This window comes from Micropterus salmoides, unplaced genomic scaffold, assembly GCF_014851395.1.
Source record: "Micropterus salmoides isolate LMB-PRFRI ecotype aquatic unplaced genomic scaffold, ASM1485139v1 Ms_hic_scaffold_17, whole genome shotgun sequence".
NCBI classification, from domain to species: domain Eukaryota; kingdom Metazoa; phylum Chordata; class Actinopteri; order Centrarchiformes; family Centrarchidae; genus Micropterus; species Micropterus salmoides.
Genome location: NW_024040817.1, coordinates 27,639,907 through 27,655,890, shown reverse-complemented (window position 1 = coordinate 27,655,890; position 15,984 = coordinate 27,639,907). Strand labels below are relative to the sequence as shown.

Here is a 15,984-nt window from a genome sequence, read left to right as displayed (position 1 = left end):
CTCTTCATTCAATAGCCAGCTCAAATCCAACGATGATTGAGTTCTAGATGCCTACATTGTTCATGATTAAATATTCTCCATACAGTGATATTTTTAAAATACCATGTCTTAAAGATAAGACTGATAACATTCTTTATTTTTCTTATTGTCAGCTAATGCCACAAAAAGACCAAAACTGACAATGAATTGATCCAAAGTAAAGTATTGTGCGTGTTTCCACAGACTGATAAGAATGATCCCTCTGTGCCACAGAGCTCCATTGTTGTCCAAAAAATATGACTACTATCAATGAGCCGTTTTATAGGGTGATGTGTTACCATGAGCATGGGCAATATTTTCAGTCCACATACACCATCTTGCTGCCATAAATAACCACTAGCTCACCATACTGTATGCGTATTAATCCAAGTCTGCAAATAGCCCATAACAAATGTACTTTTCCCCCCTGTTTGAGTTACATTTGCTAAAAACTACAATGGCCAGCTGTTTTCGGAAATGACTGATAATTGTTTTAACTCTTTGTTAAACAGGCTCGATAGGGAAGGATAGGGAAGTCAGGAAGAATTAAGAAAGACAAAGTAGTGTAGTTATTGACAACAATAAAACTATTGTATCACACAGGCCTTATTATTTAAGATTATCTAAATTGGTTTAACTGGTTATATTTGCAATCTACTCTACCCTTTAATAGTGTTATGAGGACTAGAATTTTTATTTTTTTTTTACAAAATATGCCCATTGTATTTTTTTTTTCTACACGTATGTGTAATTAATAAATAATTATGTTTTAGTAAGCCTCTAAGCTAAGTAAATATTATATGTAATTTGTTGCAAAACACTTTTTTTTACATTTTATCTGCTATAATTCACATGATTGTTAAAGTGATTTGAATTGACAATGCACACACAGGTGGATTCATTGTTTCGGTGCAGGACAGGTCTTACACATACAGACCAGTCCTTGCAGACAATGAAGGTCTTTTTCTGCAGAAGCTCACAATTAAACCCAACGTAGGATTTACCAAAAGTGAAACAAAGACAATGTGATAGTTTGGTCTATCAGGAAAATTTAAGAGGGACTACAAGTCCCAGAGAGGAAAATGGATGAGTTAATCAAAGCGCTAACGAGAAGGGGCGCGGAACACAGAAGCCTTTACATCATCCTGCTCTGACAGCAGCAGGACAACCGAGGTGCCATAACCAGGCGGGGAGACTCTGACTCCGACAGTTCAGTGCCTTTCAGCCTCTCTGCACTCACATTCTTGTCAACACAGGATCAAGGTCCTGCAGCAGCAAATATTTGAGCAATTATCACGGCTGGTGTGTGTCTCAGCCACATGTAAGAGCTTAAAAGGGAATGAACTGAACATTGTACAGTTTCCTCCTCCAACACATCTAGTATACTATATTTTCTGAGTAGCAAGAGTACAATTACATTTCCATCTAATGTCTTTCCCAGGGTGAAAACTGTACATTATCTCCTTTCCAGTCTGCCAGGTGCAACCCAGAAATACAGCACAGTATGTATTTTAACAATATAAATAGAAACATGTCCTTAAAGACGACAGTGCCTCACTTGGTGCTTGCATAATAGCAAGACAGCTTTGTTTTCAGTCGACTTGACAAAGTCTTGAAAGTGAACCCCACTTTTTCCTTTGCAGTGGCCCAGCTCCCTGACCTACACGAGGAATTTCAGGTGCTGAAAACTACGATCCCACATGGTGTGCAGCTGAAAAGAGAAAGTCAGCAACCAGCTGAAGGTAAAGTAGTAGTTTGTAGCAAAGGTGTATCCCCTCACCTAAAAACAGAGCGTCCCCGACAGAAAGCTGTCAGTCATAAATCCCGCAGAGGGCTTGTGCAGACAGGTAAAGGCTGCTGAGGTCAGCACATCTCCATGACATATCTTTTCTCTAGGTACTCGAGAGGAGTCGACCATCAAAGACTATTGATCACAGTAATCAAAAAGAATGTGCTGTATGATAGCGAGAATCATCGCCGCCAACAAATCACCCCTGACAGAGTGGAGAGACGCAGACGAGCCAAGCGAAGTCAATTTATTCTCTGTTAACCAGTCCAGTCTGCAATCAGTTCTGCTGCTAAAGAGTCGCTGTTAGAGCTATTTATATCCTCTCTTTATGTACCAACATGATCATGGATGATAGAAGTTGTTTAACTGAATAGTGTTAGAAGTCTTTTCATGAAATCCATCTTTTGTGACCAGTTTCCATTTATGGTCGAATCATTATGAAGGGCATTTTTCTTATCCTGTGGACAACAGGAAAACAAAGCCATAGATCTAGATAGAGTGTTGTCCTGTGTGCAGTCTGAACTTGATTTGCCTGAGTGTTTAGGCTGAGTGTGTATTTTGTTTACTATGAGAGAGCAGGCTTTAAAAGATGTCCGATGTGTTTGATGATACCCGAGATCATTTCCATTTCCATAAACCTTTGAAATGTGTTTTCAAAACGAAGCTGTTTTTCAAAACTGTATGCAGTCTATGTGACCCATGAGCTGTCAATCACATGTAGTCTGAGTTACTGTGGTGATCTGAGGGGTGTACTATGAAGCAAGACTGGTTAGCAAAGTATGTTGAGTCTAAGGAGTTTTCAATGTGATGAAGGTGGCTCTCTTATAACCTGACTAACTGTGGATCAATGTGATAACGTACACCTAACCTTTAAATCAGCTGTTTACAACTTTTCTTGAAAAGATAGTCACCCCGTGTCAATGCATTAGTTTGTCAGAAAATCCTAATTTAAGATGGATTTTCCTTGGACCTCCTACATTAAAGTTCCTCTTTCTTAACTTTAATGGTAGGTCCACCATACCTTCACTTCAAACCGTGCCAAAGACTTACTGCAGCACACCAAGATAAAATGATATGGAGGTGAAAGAGTGAAAGGAGCAAAGGGAGCAGGGGACAAAAAGTGGAGTGTTACCTTTTCTTTGTCTCTCATGGATCCTTTTCCGAGAATTGACATCTTTGTGAGAGTGTCCTCCTGTAGTCTCTTTAACGAGTTCCCGCGTGGCCCGAGGAGTTTGCCGACAAAGTTAAACTGCAACAGAGAGCGAGAGCGCGGATCAATCAGAATCTGTGTGTTTGAGATAAAGAGCAAAGCCATTTCTTACGTCAGTCACACGTGGCTCTACCAGCGACTGAAGCTGATGAAAACGTGTCAGCAGTTTTGCCTGTCCATGTGTCCATTACTGAGACGTGTTATCACAGGTCCACTGTGTCATCTCTTCGCGGGTTATGGTTTCATATGGCATGAAGATGCTCTCCAATTGACCCTCTGTTTGAAAACCTTATCATAAAATTTATATTAAATTTACAAGTACAGTAGCAAGGGTATACTGTAACTTTGGTTTCAGAAGTGGGGAGGACACAATTAAGGTTCTTCATCCAAAAAAAAACCATGTGAATGTTATTTTCTCCATTTTTATGTATTTATATCAACTCTTGGAAATAACACATTTTCATTGAATTGGTTTTCATGTTTTCACAATGATGGTGACGTAACAAAAATGTATGAACTTTAGTGTCCTTAATAGAGACTTGACACAGGTTATTTATCATCTGTATGATTAAAAATTCTGTTCATCTTTCCAATACAGTGTAGGGCCTTTAGGTTTTTATTGTCATATGTTAAAGTGCAATACAGACAGCAATGAGATAAAACAGTCAAATAAAATAGACAATAATATATAATATATATATAGTATCTCACAAAAGTGAGTACACCCCTCACACTATCTTTTCATGTGACAACACTGAAGAAATGACAATTTGCTACAATGTAAAGTAGTGAGTGTGCAGCTTGTATAACAGTGTAAATCTGCTGTCCCCTCAAAATAACACAGCATACAGACATTAATGTCTAAACCGCTGGCAATAAAAGTGAATACACCCCTAAGTGAAAATGTCCAAATTTGTCCCAATTAGCCATTTTCCCTCCCCGGTGTCATGTGACTCCTTAGTGTTACAAGGTCTCAAATGTGAATGGGGAGCAGGTGTGTTAAATTTGGTGTTATCGCTCTCACACTACCTTATTCTGGTCACTGGAAGTTCAACATGGCACCTCATGGCAAATAACCTGAAAAAAAGAATGGTTGCTCTAGATAAAGGTGGCCTAGGCTATAAGAAGATTGCCAAGACCCTGAAACTGAGCTGCAGTGCAGTGGCCAAGACCATACAGTGGTTCAACAGGACAGGTTCCACTAATGGTCGACCAAAAAAGGTGAGTGCACATGCTCCGCGTCATACCCAGAGGTTGTCTTTGGGAAACAGACGTATGAGTGCTGCCAGCATTGCTGCAGAGGTTGAAGGGGTGGGGGGTCAGCCTGTCAGCGTTCAGACCATACGCCACACACTGCATCAAATTGGTCTAAATGGCTGTTGTCCCCCAAGGAAGCCTCTTCTAAAGATGATGCACAAGAAAGCCTGCAAACAGTTTGCTGAAGACAAGCAAACTAAGGACATGGATTACTGGAACCATGTACTGTGGTCTGATAAGACCAAGATAAACTTATTTGGTTCAGATTGTGTCAAGCGTGTGTGGCGGCAACCAGCTGAGGAGTACAAAGACAAGTGTGTCTTGCCTCCACTCAAGCATGGTGGTCGGAGTGTCATGATCTGGGGCTGCATGAGTGCTGCTGGCACTGGGGAGCTACAGTTCATTGAGGGAACCATGAATGCCAACATGTACTGTGACATACTGAAGCAGAGACTGGGCCGCAGGGCAGTATTCCAACATGATAACCACCCCAAACACAGCGCCTTTTCTAATAAATTTTTAATGTATATTATTCTCATATTTTTTGATTGTTTATATATAAGTTTATATTTTATATTTAAGTATCTTTTTTAGATTTTGAGTAAAAACATGTCTTGTGGCAATAACTAATGACCAATGACCTCTGTGCAATATATTTTACTCTATTTATTGTTAGTATAAACTGCAAAGATGAGATTGCTCTAACAGAATTTTGTTGTATGAACGCATGCAATGACAATAAAGATCTATCTATCTACCTCCAAGAGGACCGCTGTCTTGCTAAAGAAGCTGAGGGTAAAGGTGATGGACTGGCCAAGCATATCTCCAGACCTAAACCTTATTGAGCATCTCTGGGGCATCCTTAAACGGAAGGTGGAGGAGCGCAAGGTCTCTAACATCCACCAGCTCCATGATGTCTACATGGAGGAGTGGAAGAGGACTCAAGTAGCAACCTGTGAAACTCTGGTGAACTCCATGCCCAAGAGGGTTAAGGCAGTGCTGGAAAATAACGGTGGACCCACAAAATATTGACACTTTGGGCCCATTCGGACATTTTCACTTTTATTGCCAGCGGTTTAGTCATTAATGGCTGTGTGATGTGTTACTTTGAGGGGACAGCAGATTTACACTGTTATACAAGCTGCATACTCACTACTTTACACTGTAGCAAAGTGTCATTTCTTCAGTGTTGTCACATGAAAAGATATAATAAAATATCTACAAAAAAGGGAGGGGTGCACTCACTTTTTTACTATATATATATATAAATACATTTATACACAATTTAAAAGAATATAAAACAAAAACAACAAAAAAGTACGCTATTCCTAAAACTTAATTACTCCAATTAGTCTATGGCAACAACTGAAGGTGATCTAGATCAGTGTATCAACATTTTCATTAACTTCTCTACTCTGAATTTTGGCAGCTGGAGACTTTTTCAATTTTAGCGGTCAAATCCAACTGGGTTGGAGCCAGGGATGTGGCAAAGACAAAACAACACATTCTCACTCTCGACTTGTCACATCTTGACGCTTGATCAAGGCGTCACTTTTAGACGTTTAAGGCTCCGCGGTCAAGTTAGCAACGTTAAGCAAAAACAAATATGAAATGTCCGGTAATTTAGAAACAATAAATATGCAACGCCCGGTAAGAATTTCAAAATAAAACGCTTGCGTTTCAAAATATCGCTATTTTGAAATAGCACGTTATTAAAGTTGTGAAACAAAACTACTTGGTTAAGGTTAGGAAAAGATCATGGTTTGGGTTAAAATAACTACGAACGTCAGTTAACATGTAAGTTAACTTATGTCACTTGCGTAACTTACGCAATTTACATAACTCACGTAACTTCAATAAAAATATTTAATGTTGACTTTTTGTTTCACACAGGACACGAATCTTATATCTGCCTTTACTGTCAAAAACCCACTGCGTTGAACTATGACACTAAAGGGATGCGTCCATATGTGACGGGTTGGACAAAACACTCTACACCACAACCCCAGAGTAAATAATGCCCTTGTCCAGTAGTAATAATTTAGAGACTAGGGCAGGTACAATAAGCCTAAATTATAAAATTACATATGTTACATTTTATTATCTCTATGAAATCTGAAACCTACCTTCAATTTCAAAAGCGTTCATATGGCTTTATTAGACCGGCAACAGTAAAGGCAATTTAGAGATGATAGAAAACAAGGAGATAGAAAGGGGGAATAGCATGCAACAAAGGTTCCTGGCCAGAATCAGGGACGTTACAGTTCACGGACCGTTCTTTATCCACTAGGCCACCAGCGTGCCCCAACCAACCATAATTGACTCGTGTTTTCGGTAAACTGTCACAATCCCATTGTATTAAAGGGTCACAGACAAAAAAAAATGTCATAACTGATGCACGAGAAGCAAAGATATCCTGAGTATTAGTCCCTAGGTCAAGCTCCTATACACTTCTCTAAAGCTCCCTACAGAGAAGACATACAACTGTTTTCACAGGCATTGTACTACTCTCTATTACTAGTAAAATGACTTTGAAATAAAAAAAATAACAACAATAAAATTTAAGTACCCTTTAAATTGAGAATAGATACAACAGGCAATCAACATCTAAGCAGTAGTTCAACCACCTAATTAGGCTCAAAGTGCTGTCTACAAGCCCAGAATCTTAAACTGCACAGACTGTTAATTGATTAGTACAAACGAATCAGAAATGAGTCAACATGAGGATGGAAATATCATGCATTAATATGATAAAAAGCATAAAATAATCATTACGACAATCATGTGACAGTATTTTAGGTCACATCGCCCATAGCTTCAGCCCGTCTCCTTTTTTGAAATCAGAACTTTACTGATAAAAGTTCAAAGCATTGCCCGAACTGCGTTCCTGAATGTTTGAACATAACATTACATTTTCATAATGTGCTGGTTTGAGCTAACATTGAACTTGACTACCTCTGGCATGCCACCGTCTGTCAAAGGCTTCCTGGATTACTTCACAAGGTCACCGCTATTTTACCCTTAAAAACCAAACGTTATGCATTACTATGCTGTTTGCAGATGCCCATCTAAGTCCTGCAACCTTTACCCATAATTCCACCGTCAGCTGGAGCTGGCCAGGGAGACAAAAGGAGAGCAATGCTTTTCTCACCTTTCTCATGTTTTCCTTTAACAGTGAGTTATACAGCTGTCTCCCTCAACTATCTAGGTCATCAATTAGCTAGCAGGAGGTTAAAAAAAAACAACAACAATCAGTTTGGTTCTGCACCTCACCTATATCTTTCCAACCTTTTTATTCAGAAAGCGAGCACTTATTAGGAGGCTCCTGCCAATTCCTGGGTGAGGGATTTGAGAGGCGAGCTTTAGTGATTCGCTCTAATGCAGTAACTGACTGTTGGGTTTTTATCCTGGCCGGGCTGAACTCCAACAGTTCTCAACTACTGTACTGTATGTTCCTTCAACTTTTATAATTACCCCAAGTCCTGTGACTGGATGTGATCATACAGGGCCCTATTCAGCTCCAGTTAAATAATGTGCCCCACTGTGCTAATTCCAACCCTGCAATTTGCAAATGGGAATAAGTGGCCTCCTGCAAAGCTTTGCCCTTGGATTGATGTGGACTTAGATGCTTACTTGGGTCCATTTGTACGCTTCATACATCACCTGAAGCGATGCAATACCTCCAGTGAAATTTGCACAATAATTAATTCCAAATATATTAAGAGAACACAAATTGTTGGGTCAGGAAAATTTAATTTAAAGGTATCAAAGAAAACAAGAGAGGTCCTGCCTCTAATGTATTCATGTTTACAAAAGGATCATCAAAGGAGACAGCGCTACCGGGGCGAACAGAGGGTGTCAGGAAATGTTTTAAATGAGCTGAGTTTAACCGACGTCCTGCACATCCATCATTTCCACCTGGATAGAGCCTTGATCACTGAACTGTGCCGTCTCTTGAACAATGATTTGCTAAGCCAGATCACACAGCCGACATCTCTCCGCATTACTACAGCTTTTGTGCACTCGTTCTACATTTCTGTCATGTTGTGTATCGGACACAGTGTCTGGGATGTTTGTATGGATATCTCAGTCCTCGGCCTACCAGTGTTCTACGCACCAATGGATCAACATGCTTGGAGAAAAGCTTTTTTTTCAACCCAGTACGCTGCGTCACAACTCTGTGCTTAACCAAGCAATCTACCAGAACACCTAAAAAAACTCCTCCTCTGACATCCACTGAAAACACATTTTTAATTAAAGATTGCTGTATTAATTTGATTGCTTGATTAACTGAATGACTGTAAATTTTTGCAAACAATGTGGTTTAATCTATTTAATGTCCTGTGGCCAAGTTTCTCATTTAATCATATTAAATAAAATGTATTCAACTCACACAAAACGTAAAGATGTATCGTTCATTAACCATTAAAGAGCACTTTTTTCCATTCATTTTATTTCTTAAATTTCTTTAATTTCGAGATCAAGTTTGAGGTGCTCATGTATTTTAGGGATTAAAATACCAAGCAGGGGTTTAGAGTGCGTCCACAGTGCAAGCCTGGCCGGAGATGTTTTTTACATCTTGTCTCTCCACTATACATCTTAAATGCCCCCAAAAATACAAAATACAAAATTTAAATACACAAATGCAAAATTCAAAATTCAAAAATACAAATGCAAAATTCAAGCTTGACCAACAAATAGCTGGTCAAGTTTAAAAAGGAGCACTGTTTTCGCGAATAAATACATACTGCTAAAAACATCTGGATTATTGACTGAGCAAAATGGAAAACTGCCCCAGTCCCAGATCCCCAAATTGGTTTATAAGCCCCAATTGATTTGTGACAATTTGATTTATTGGGATTTAGTTTAAGAGTAGGGGAAAAGGCACAACTAAAGCACAATTTCAATGACCATCATCTGGGTATTTCTGTATTACCTGATCTTGCAACTCTGCAAAGGTACATAAATTGCATTTATAAAGCACAAATTTGTTATGCCTACGTCCAATCAAGTAAGTGCTGTGTTACTGTACGCAAGTTGTAGGGAGGTGGCTGGAGTGGAGGATGGGTGTGGTTTGGTTTAGGCTATAAAAAAATTTGGTTATAGTTAGGAAAAAGGTTGTAGTTTCTCGTGCTTCAAGTCAGTGTCGTTTTTTTCTCTCTCAAAAGCAAAATTAATTTGCTTTTGCAAGTTAGCAGTTTAGAAAATAGTATATATGTATATAGATTTCTAGTAGACAGGGTTGGATCTTGAGGCCCTGTCTAGTTTTAAATCTAGCGTAGGCCTTCGTTATTACAATGCAAGGTGCTTAAATGGTGTTACACCACAGTAAACCTGAGGCCATGTAATATTTTAGCATAAGAAATATGTGCACTATACACAGAGAGGGGGAGAAACAGAGGGGTATTAGGGGCCCAGCAGCTCATTTTTGGCCCGGGCTCTGCAGCAGGTTAATCCAGCCATGGGTATCACTTTCACCAATTTGTTCTCATACTAGGCATTCACTGTCCTGAGTCCCTTCAGACAGTATTACAGATAATATGGTGACATAATATAATGGCATTAGATAGGCACTATTTTGAGTTCCTGACTCTTTAAAAAGAGATCATGCAGATTTGCTTTATATTTGTTTGACTAAATGTCAGAGAGACGTCTTAATCTGGACATTTTCACACATTACCTATTAATCGATACGTTTGCAGAAGCACACACACACACACACACATCTCCTCACAGGGACAGTCCTCCAAGTATAATGAGTCTTACTGAACACAACTGTAATCCCTGCTGTTTATCAGAAATCAAAATCCTTCTGACTCCTACTGTGATTGATGGGACTTTGGGGTTTTGCTAATGCTTTAGTTATCACGAGGGATTATGTGATTTACAAAAACCTGCCTGGGCTCCTGTGCTGGTTCATGTCATTAGACTGTATGAGAGGATTGCACTGGTGCTGTCTGTAATCACCACAATAAAAGCTGATGTGTTTAATCACAGGCTGTCGCCTGCTACTCTGTTGCGGTGCTGCTTAAAAAAGAAAACACTGAAAATATACACAAAATTACACAAAATTTGAGTTGGCTGTACCATATTCAGCTAAAACAAAAAGCGTCATGTGGATGATTAGGAAGTTAGCGGACACAAGTAGAGAAAAGTTGTATGATTAATCACACTTAACTTCAACGGGTGCGGGGGGGAGGCGGGCACATCTGGGATCTTTTGATCATTTGCAGAATGTAATACTGTGAGTCTGGCGAAAGGTGTGCTCACAGAGAGCCGGCTCAGAGTGATTGTGCTGAGGACAGCAGGACAGGAACGACAGCAGAAGGATAAATCACCACTCCCAGTGCAGAGAAAAGCCACAGTCTGAACTGGAAATAAACCAATGGGATTCCTTACGCCTTGCTAATGGCCTACGGTGCTTACTGCCAAAAGATGCTTTCTGGGGGAGGGCCCACAGATCCGGCAAATGTACAGATGAGCGCTGATAGTGCATCCTTGCTCAAAAGGTAGGGTATTTTTAGTTCTTGAGTAGGAGAGACGTTGTGTGTCATACTGGTTAAATCAGGATCTAAAATCTTAGGCTCTCTCTATTTCTGCAGGTTTCAATTAAATCTTATGCTGGATGAGTATAAGACACTGCTTCCCGCAGAGCGCTCTCTACAGAATTGAAGTTTCCATTACACAACAGAACTATACCATACAACGCTATGTATGATATCATCAATCTTGTCAATATCTTAGAAAGTCAAAATATTCATCAGTGTTGGGTATTAAAAATCATTGCTGAGGAACAGCTCCATTTTATCACAGAGAATCAGCAGCCTGGATCTTGCAGCGCGGCGTCCTTGCCCGCTTCATTTTGATAAAAAGCTATGTTTGCGGAGGATGGATTTAACCTCTTCGCACATGCTCCTAAATGGCTATTTGGAAAATGTCTGTGCCACTTCAATGCCAAAAGCCAAAAGGTGATGCTTGCAGCTCAAGAGAAAACCCATTCAAGTCAAACCGATCACTCTTGCCATTGCTACCTGTCAGATAGAACAAATTGAATTTGTCTTCCTTCAGTGGCTTGTTGGAGCTCTAAACAGCGTATTAGTGGCTCTACTTATCAAAGCTGTCAAAGCAAATCTGTTTAGCTGTGAACCTAGGAGACTCAGATCAGCCTCCAGATGACACTACATACATGTAAATGTACATACTGAACCTTCAGTGCTCGCCATCAATTAATTTCATCTAAAAACCTGGTAAGAATAATGACTCTCTCTCCCTTGAAACAATGGCTACGTAAGTTGGTGTCTAAAAAACCTTTGTTAGCAAGATACTAGTACTGTGTGCAATATAACCTTAACTGCTAGTACCATGGAGATTTACTTAATTGAATGTGAACATGTAATATATGTAGTGGTATGTTAGACTTTGGTCCAATTGGTACACTGTGGTTTCTTTCAAAAAGAATGCCCTGTTGTTAGAATAATATATAATGCATGATGGAGAATACCACTAAAATCTTAAAAATATAGTGTCATTCATAGCAGTCTGGCAATCCAACAATGTAATTAACTCCTAATTCATCCAAATTCATTGCAAGCATCAATTAGAGATTAACCTAGATGTCCAGACAAGTTTTAGCCATGCTAGTTGCATGACTCTATAGATGGTAACTTCCGTCACTAAGTCGGCCACACTTGTCCAGCCTGAATTATCAATAACTATTGGATAGGCTGACATGCAATTTTGTACAGACATTCATGCTTCCCTCACGATGAATTGTAATCACCTTTTTCATTTGTCAGTTACTGCAGTTTATGACCAAATACCTGCAAAATGAATGACATCCCCATCAGCCTCAGATGTTCTCTGCGTTAGGTGCTAATTTGCAAATGTTTGCCTGCTAACACGCTAAACTAAGACGGTGAACATGATGAAACATTAAACCTGTTACACATCAGCATGCTGGTGCTGTCATTATGAGCATTTAGATGCTATTGTTAGACATAACTCAAAGCTTTGCTGTGCCTGAGGACAGCCTCACAGAGCCACTAACATGGCTGTTGGTTCTGAAACGAGGCTAAATTCAGAGTTGCTTAATATTGGTGATTGTTTCCCTTCTGATTGTGTCTTCCCCTCTTGCCCCAAACAAATTCCAAGTGCTCACAAGTTTAGATTTTTCAGTGACAAATATTTTAAATTAAAGAGTGTTGACTGAGACTGTCACAGAGATGATAGGGCTCTATGGTGGATCTTCAAAGCTATGATAAAGTGTTAAATTAAATGCTGGGTGTAGACTAATAAAAAACCTGGTATATCGCTGATATTACACCCTGTATGTTAAACTGACGTTGGCATCATTTTTCATGTGCATGTCATTAAAATTCTAGTGATACTGAGCAGAAAAGCATGTTTTGAGGAAACTAAACCCAACTGCACCTCTAGAGCTTTATTGGTTCTGTGTTTGACTCCTGTGGTGTGTTTCCCCCCTGCTGTCCTCCCGATCCACATACTGCAGGTTACCACTGTCCTTCCCCCTGGAGGGCTGAGGTGAAAACTTGAGTGATGTCCCTGTCCAAGACCGGCCCTCTCACTTTTACACCAGCCTCCCCATCGTGCTCCCAGCGGGAAATCCCTGTCATGCACCGAGTGCGAGGCTTCAATAAATGCTGCTGCCGTTGAAGGCTCCTCTTGGCGGGCGAGGCTGAAGTGCTCTCAAAGGTGGCAATAGTGTTATCGCTCAAAGCGGCTTCATGTGGAGGTCATAGTGAAGCTGACTGTCTACTGACTTACTATATGTGCTGCAAATCCTCTCACCCTACAAGCTATAAATCTTCATGAAAAAAAGAGACTTTTAGAACTTGGAAAAAGTGTATGTATCTACCAAGTATCACATGAAATCCACTCAGGAAAATGAAATCCACTGTCAGATAATTCCTTTGAATCATATATTCATAAATATTCATTGACAAATTAATATACTGAGACATCAAAGCGTCATTGACCAAGGTCACTGTGATAGAGTAGATGTGTGTATGAGGGAGGAGTGTGAGAATTACAGTTGTAACATTTGAAAAGCTTTAACAATATCTTCAGACATAAGGTAACATCCCTACCCCAGTTCTGTCAGCCCACACTCTGCCTGTACGCCGCCTTCCAGATATGCTACATCTAATAACATAAAGCATCAACAAAAAGTGTCAAGTGGCTGTTGTAAGGAATTTAAATCAAAACCAGAGCGACTGTAGTTGGCTTCATTATCTATAAATAACAAAATCTAAAATTCTCTATCTGTGCACATCACATTCGTGGAGATGCCTCTGGTGGTGGTACTATAGCACTTACTTTAGGAAACTGCTTGACTGGTATTAAAACTTTCTGGCCCAGTTTCATGTTCTTGTTGATGACGACGTCGATGAACTTCTCCTCTTCCTTCCCCTCATCTTTCTGAATTTTTTCAATCTCTAGAAAAACAAAAGAAAAAAAGTAATCAGTCGGCGTTAACAAGTAGCAAATATACAAGACTGTAAAATGACTGCAGTGGAACAGCAACTAATGAATATCTTCATTATCGAAGAAAGAACATTTCTGGAAATACACTTATTCGCGTTCTTTCCAAGAGTAAGATAAGAAGATCAATAACGCTCTTATGTCTGGGTGTTAAGTACGGCGTTGGAGTCAGGACGTGGTTAGCCTAGCTTAGCATAAATACTTTAAGCAGTCAGCTTGGGTTCAAGAGCTAGGTGAGGTAACCATTTCATGGCAAACAACAGTTTTTCCATCCATACAGCGCTTTATGTAGTGTCTGCGTTATTAATAGCGCAAGTTGCCAGATACAGCTGGTCCGCACAGGTTTTGGTTTTGGTCAGCATCTCCATCTTAACCTATCTTGTGTTGGTTGGTGAGTTGTCCAACCAATAAGCACAAACCCAAAGACTCAAATTTACAATGATGTAAAAGAAAGAATCCCATCTTATAAGATGGAACAAGTGAATGTTTTCTTATTGATAAATGACTGAAACAATTAACTAATGCTGTTTTATTGACAAAGAATATATCTTCAGCATCATTCATCTCACCTACTGACTGAGTCTCGATCACCATATTCCCTTATAATTTCAGCAGAGATACTAATTTACTTGTACTGAATAAAATTATGGGGAGGACACTGGAGCTTGCACCTCCAGGCTATCAAAAATATTGGCTGTCACGCTTTCTCTTATGGGAGAGGCAGACTTTGATGCATTTGGAGTTGTAACCTTGAACGTTTAATCAGATGGATAACATCTGTGTTTCAGTGCCAGGAAAATGGTTTTGCAGAGAGGGCAGCTGAGAGGTATGGGGAGGGTACGACAAAGTCTCCAGGCTAAAAGCCCGGCAGGGGAAGAGGTGAGGCAGAGGGCGAACTCCACCACAGATTTATTTCTCGTGTTCAAAATGGTTTTTGAATGGGAGAGAAAACAAGACTAAAAGGGAGCAGTTATGATTCTTTAGCCTTACAGTTCACGTTTTAAGAAAGTCTTCTTTGAGGATTGGTTCGGAATCAGATGTGATGGTTATGAGCTTCAGGCAAAATAAGCCCTGTTTTAACCTGAAAACATGACAACCTCAAACGTGTTCACCTGTTCCAACACGTCACAACCACATATACCGCATTTTTCAATTAGACTAGGTCATAAATCAGCATATCAGCACTGCAAACTAGAAACTAAAAAGGCAATTGTGATTTCTCAACAAAGCTCTGCGGCATTACATTTGCAGAATGTAATTAAACCTTTGATATGAGTTTTAACGAGGATAAAAGAAGTATCAGTGAGATGGAGATATCTTTAAGCTTCAGCTTATCCCAAGGGGGGCAGGGAGTGCACACATTCTGAGAAAAGACAATATTAATATTAATGCATCGCCTAGCAACATGCCAAGATGGAGTTTCCTCCTTCCACCAGGCGTTGTCCTCAAAACATTCAAGCTGTGATTTATTGGGAGATTGTGACTGAAATTGTGTTTCAACAGCAAATCCTAAAATGCTTTTTTTAAAAGCTTAAACCACACTTTTTTTCTGAGTTGCCCACAAAGAAAGATTTTACATTTCAAGTCTAAATAAACCCCAACAGTGCACGGCAATCAATCAGCAGGTGTAATAAGCAGCCAAACTGAAGCTTCAGATGAGCTCACCCTCTGAACATGGCAACACAGAATCAGCAAGTGTGAATTAACTAAACAACTTTCAAAAGATCTTGTTTGTGCCAGAGTTCATGAGGGAGAAAATGTAGCAACATGAACTGATAACAACCTCCACCTCCGAGTCATTACCAACTGTTCAAAAGAAAGAAATTTAAACATGCATCACTGACACAAGCACAATGTGTCTGTCCCCCCTTCCAGCTCTATGAGACCCCTCTCTTCTGGCTGCAAATGGATAGTGAATAGCTTGATTTTCTAATTTGGCCGTTTGAGAGGCACAACACAAACCTTTACTGAATCACTGCCTTAGAATCCTGGAACTCATTGAAAAATATTACTAGAAGTCTCTCTCTCTGTTGTTATGGTTGGTGTCCTTTATGTGAATACGCATCTTCCATTTAACAACAATGCTGACTTTTGCTATGCAAAGAATGAAAGGAATTCAGTGGGTTGATAAAGCTTTTAAAGCCAATGTGCTGTGCTTCACAAAGACCCAGATGGAATGAATGGATGTAATATTCAGTTTTGAAGATTT

General features: G+C 39.7%; 1 protein-coding gene across 1 annotated transcript in view; it reads right to left on the bottom strand.

The window, feature by feature from the left end:
• khdrbs3 (KH domain containing, RNA binding, signal transduction associated 3) overlaps positions 1 to 15,984 on the bottom strand; it is a 111,445-nt gene that overhangs the window by 49,596 nt on the left and 45,865 nt on the right. The window contains exons 2-3 of the mRNA XM_038725612.1: positions 13,611 to 13,729; positions 2,940 to 3,056 (exon numbers count right to left, since the gene is read on the bottom strand). Coding sequence (XP_038581540.1) covers positions 2,940 to 3,056; positions 13,611 to 13,729 — 236 coding nt within the window. The remainder of the gene's footprint in view (positions 1 to 2,939; positions 3,057 to 13,610; positions 13,730 to 15,984) is intronic.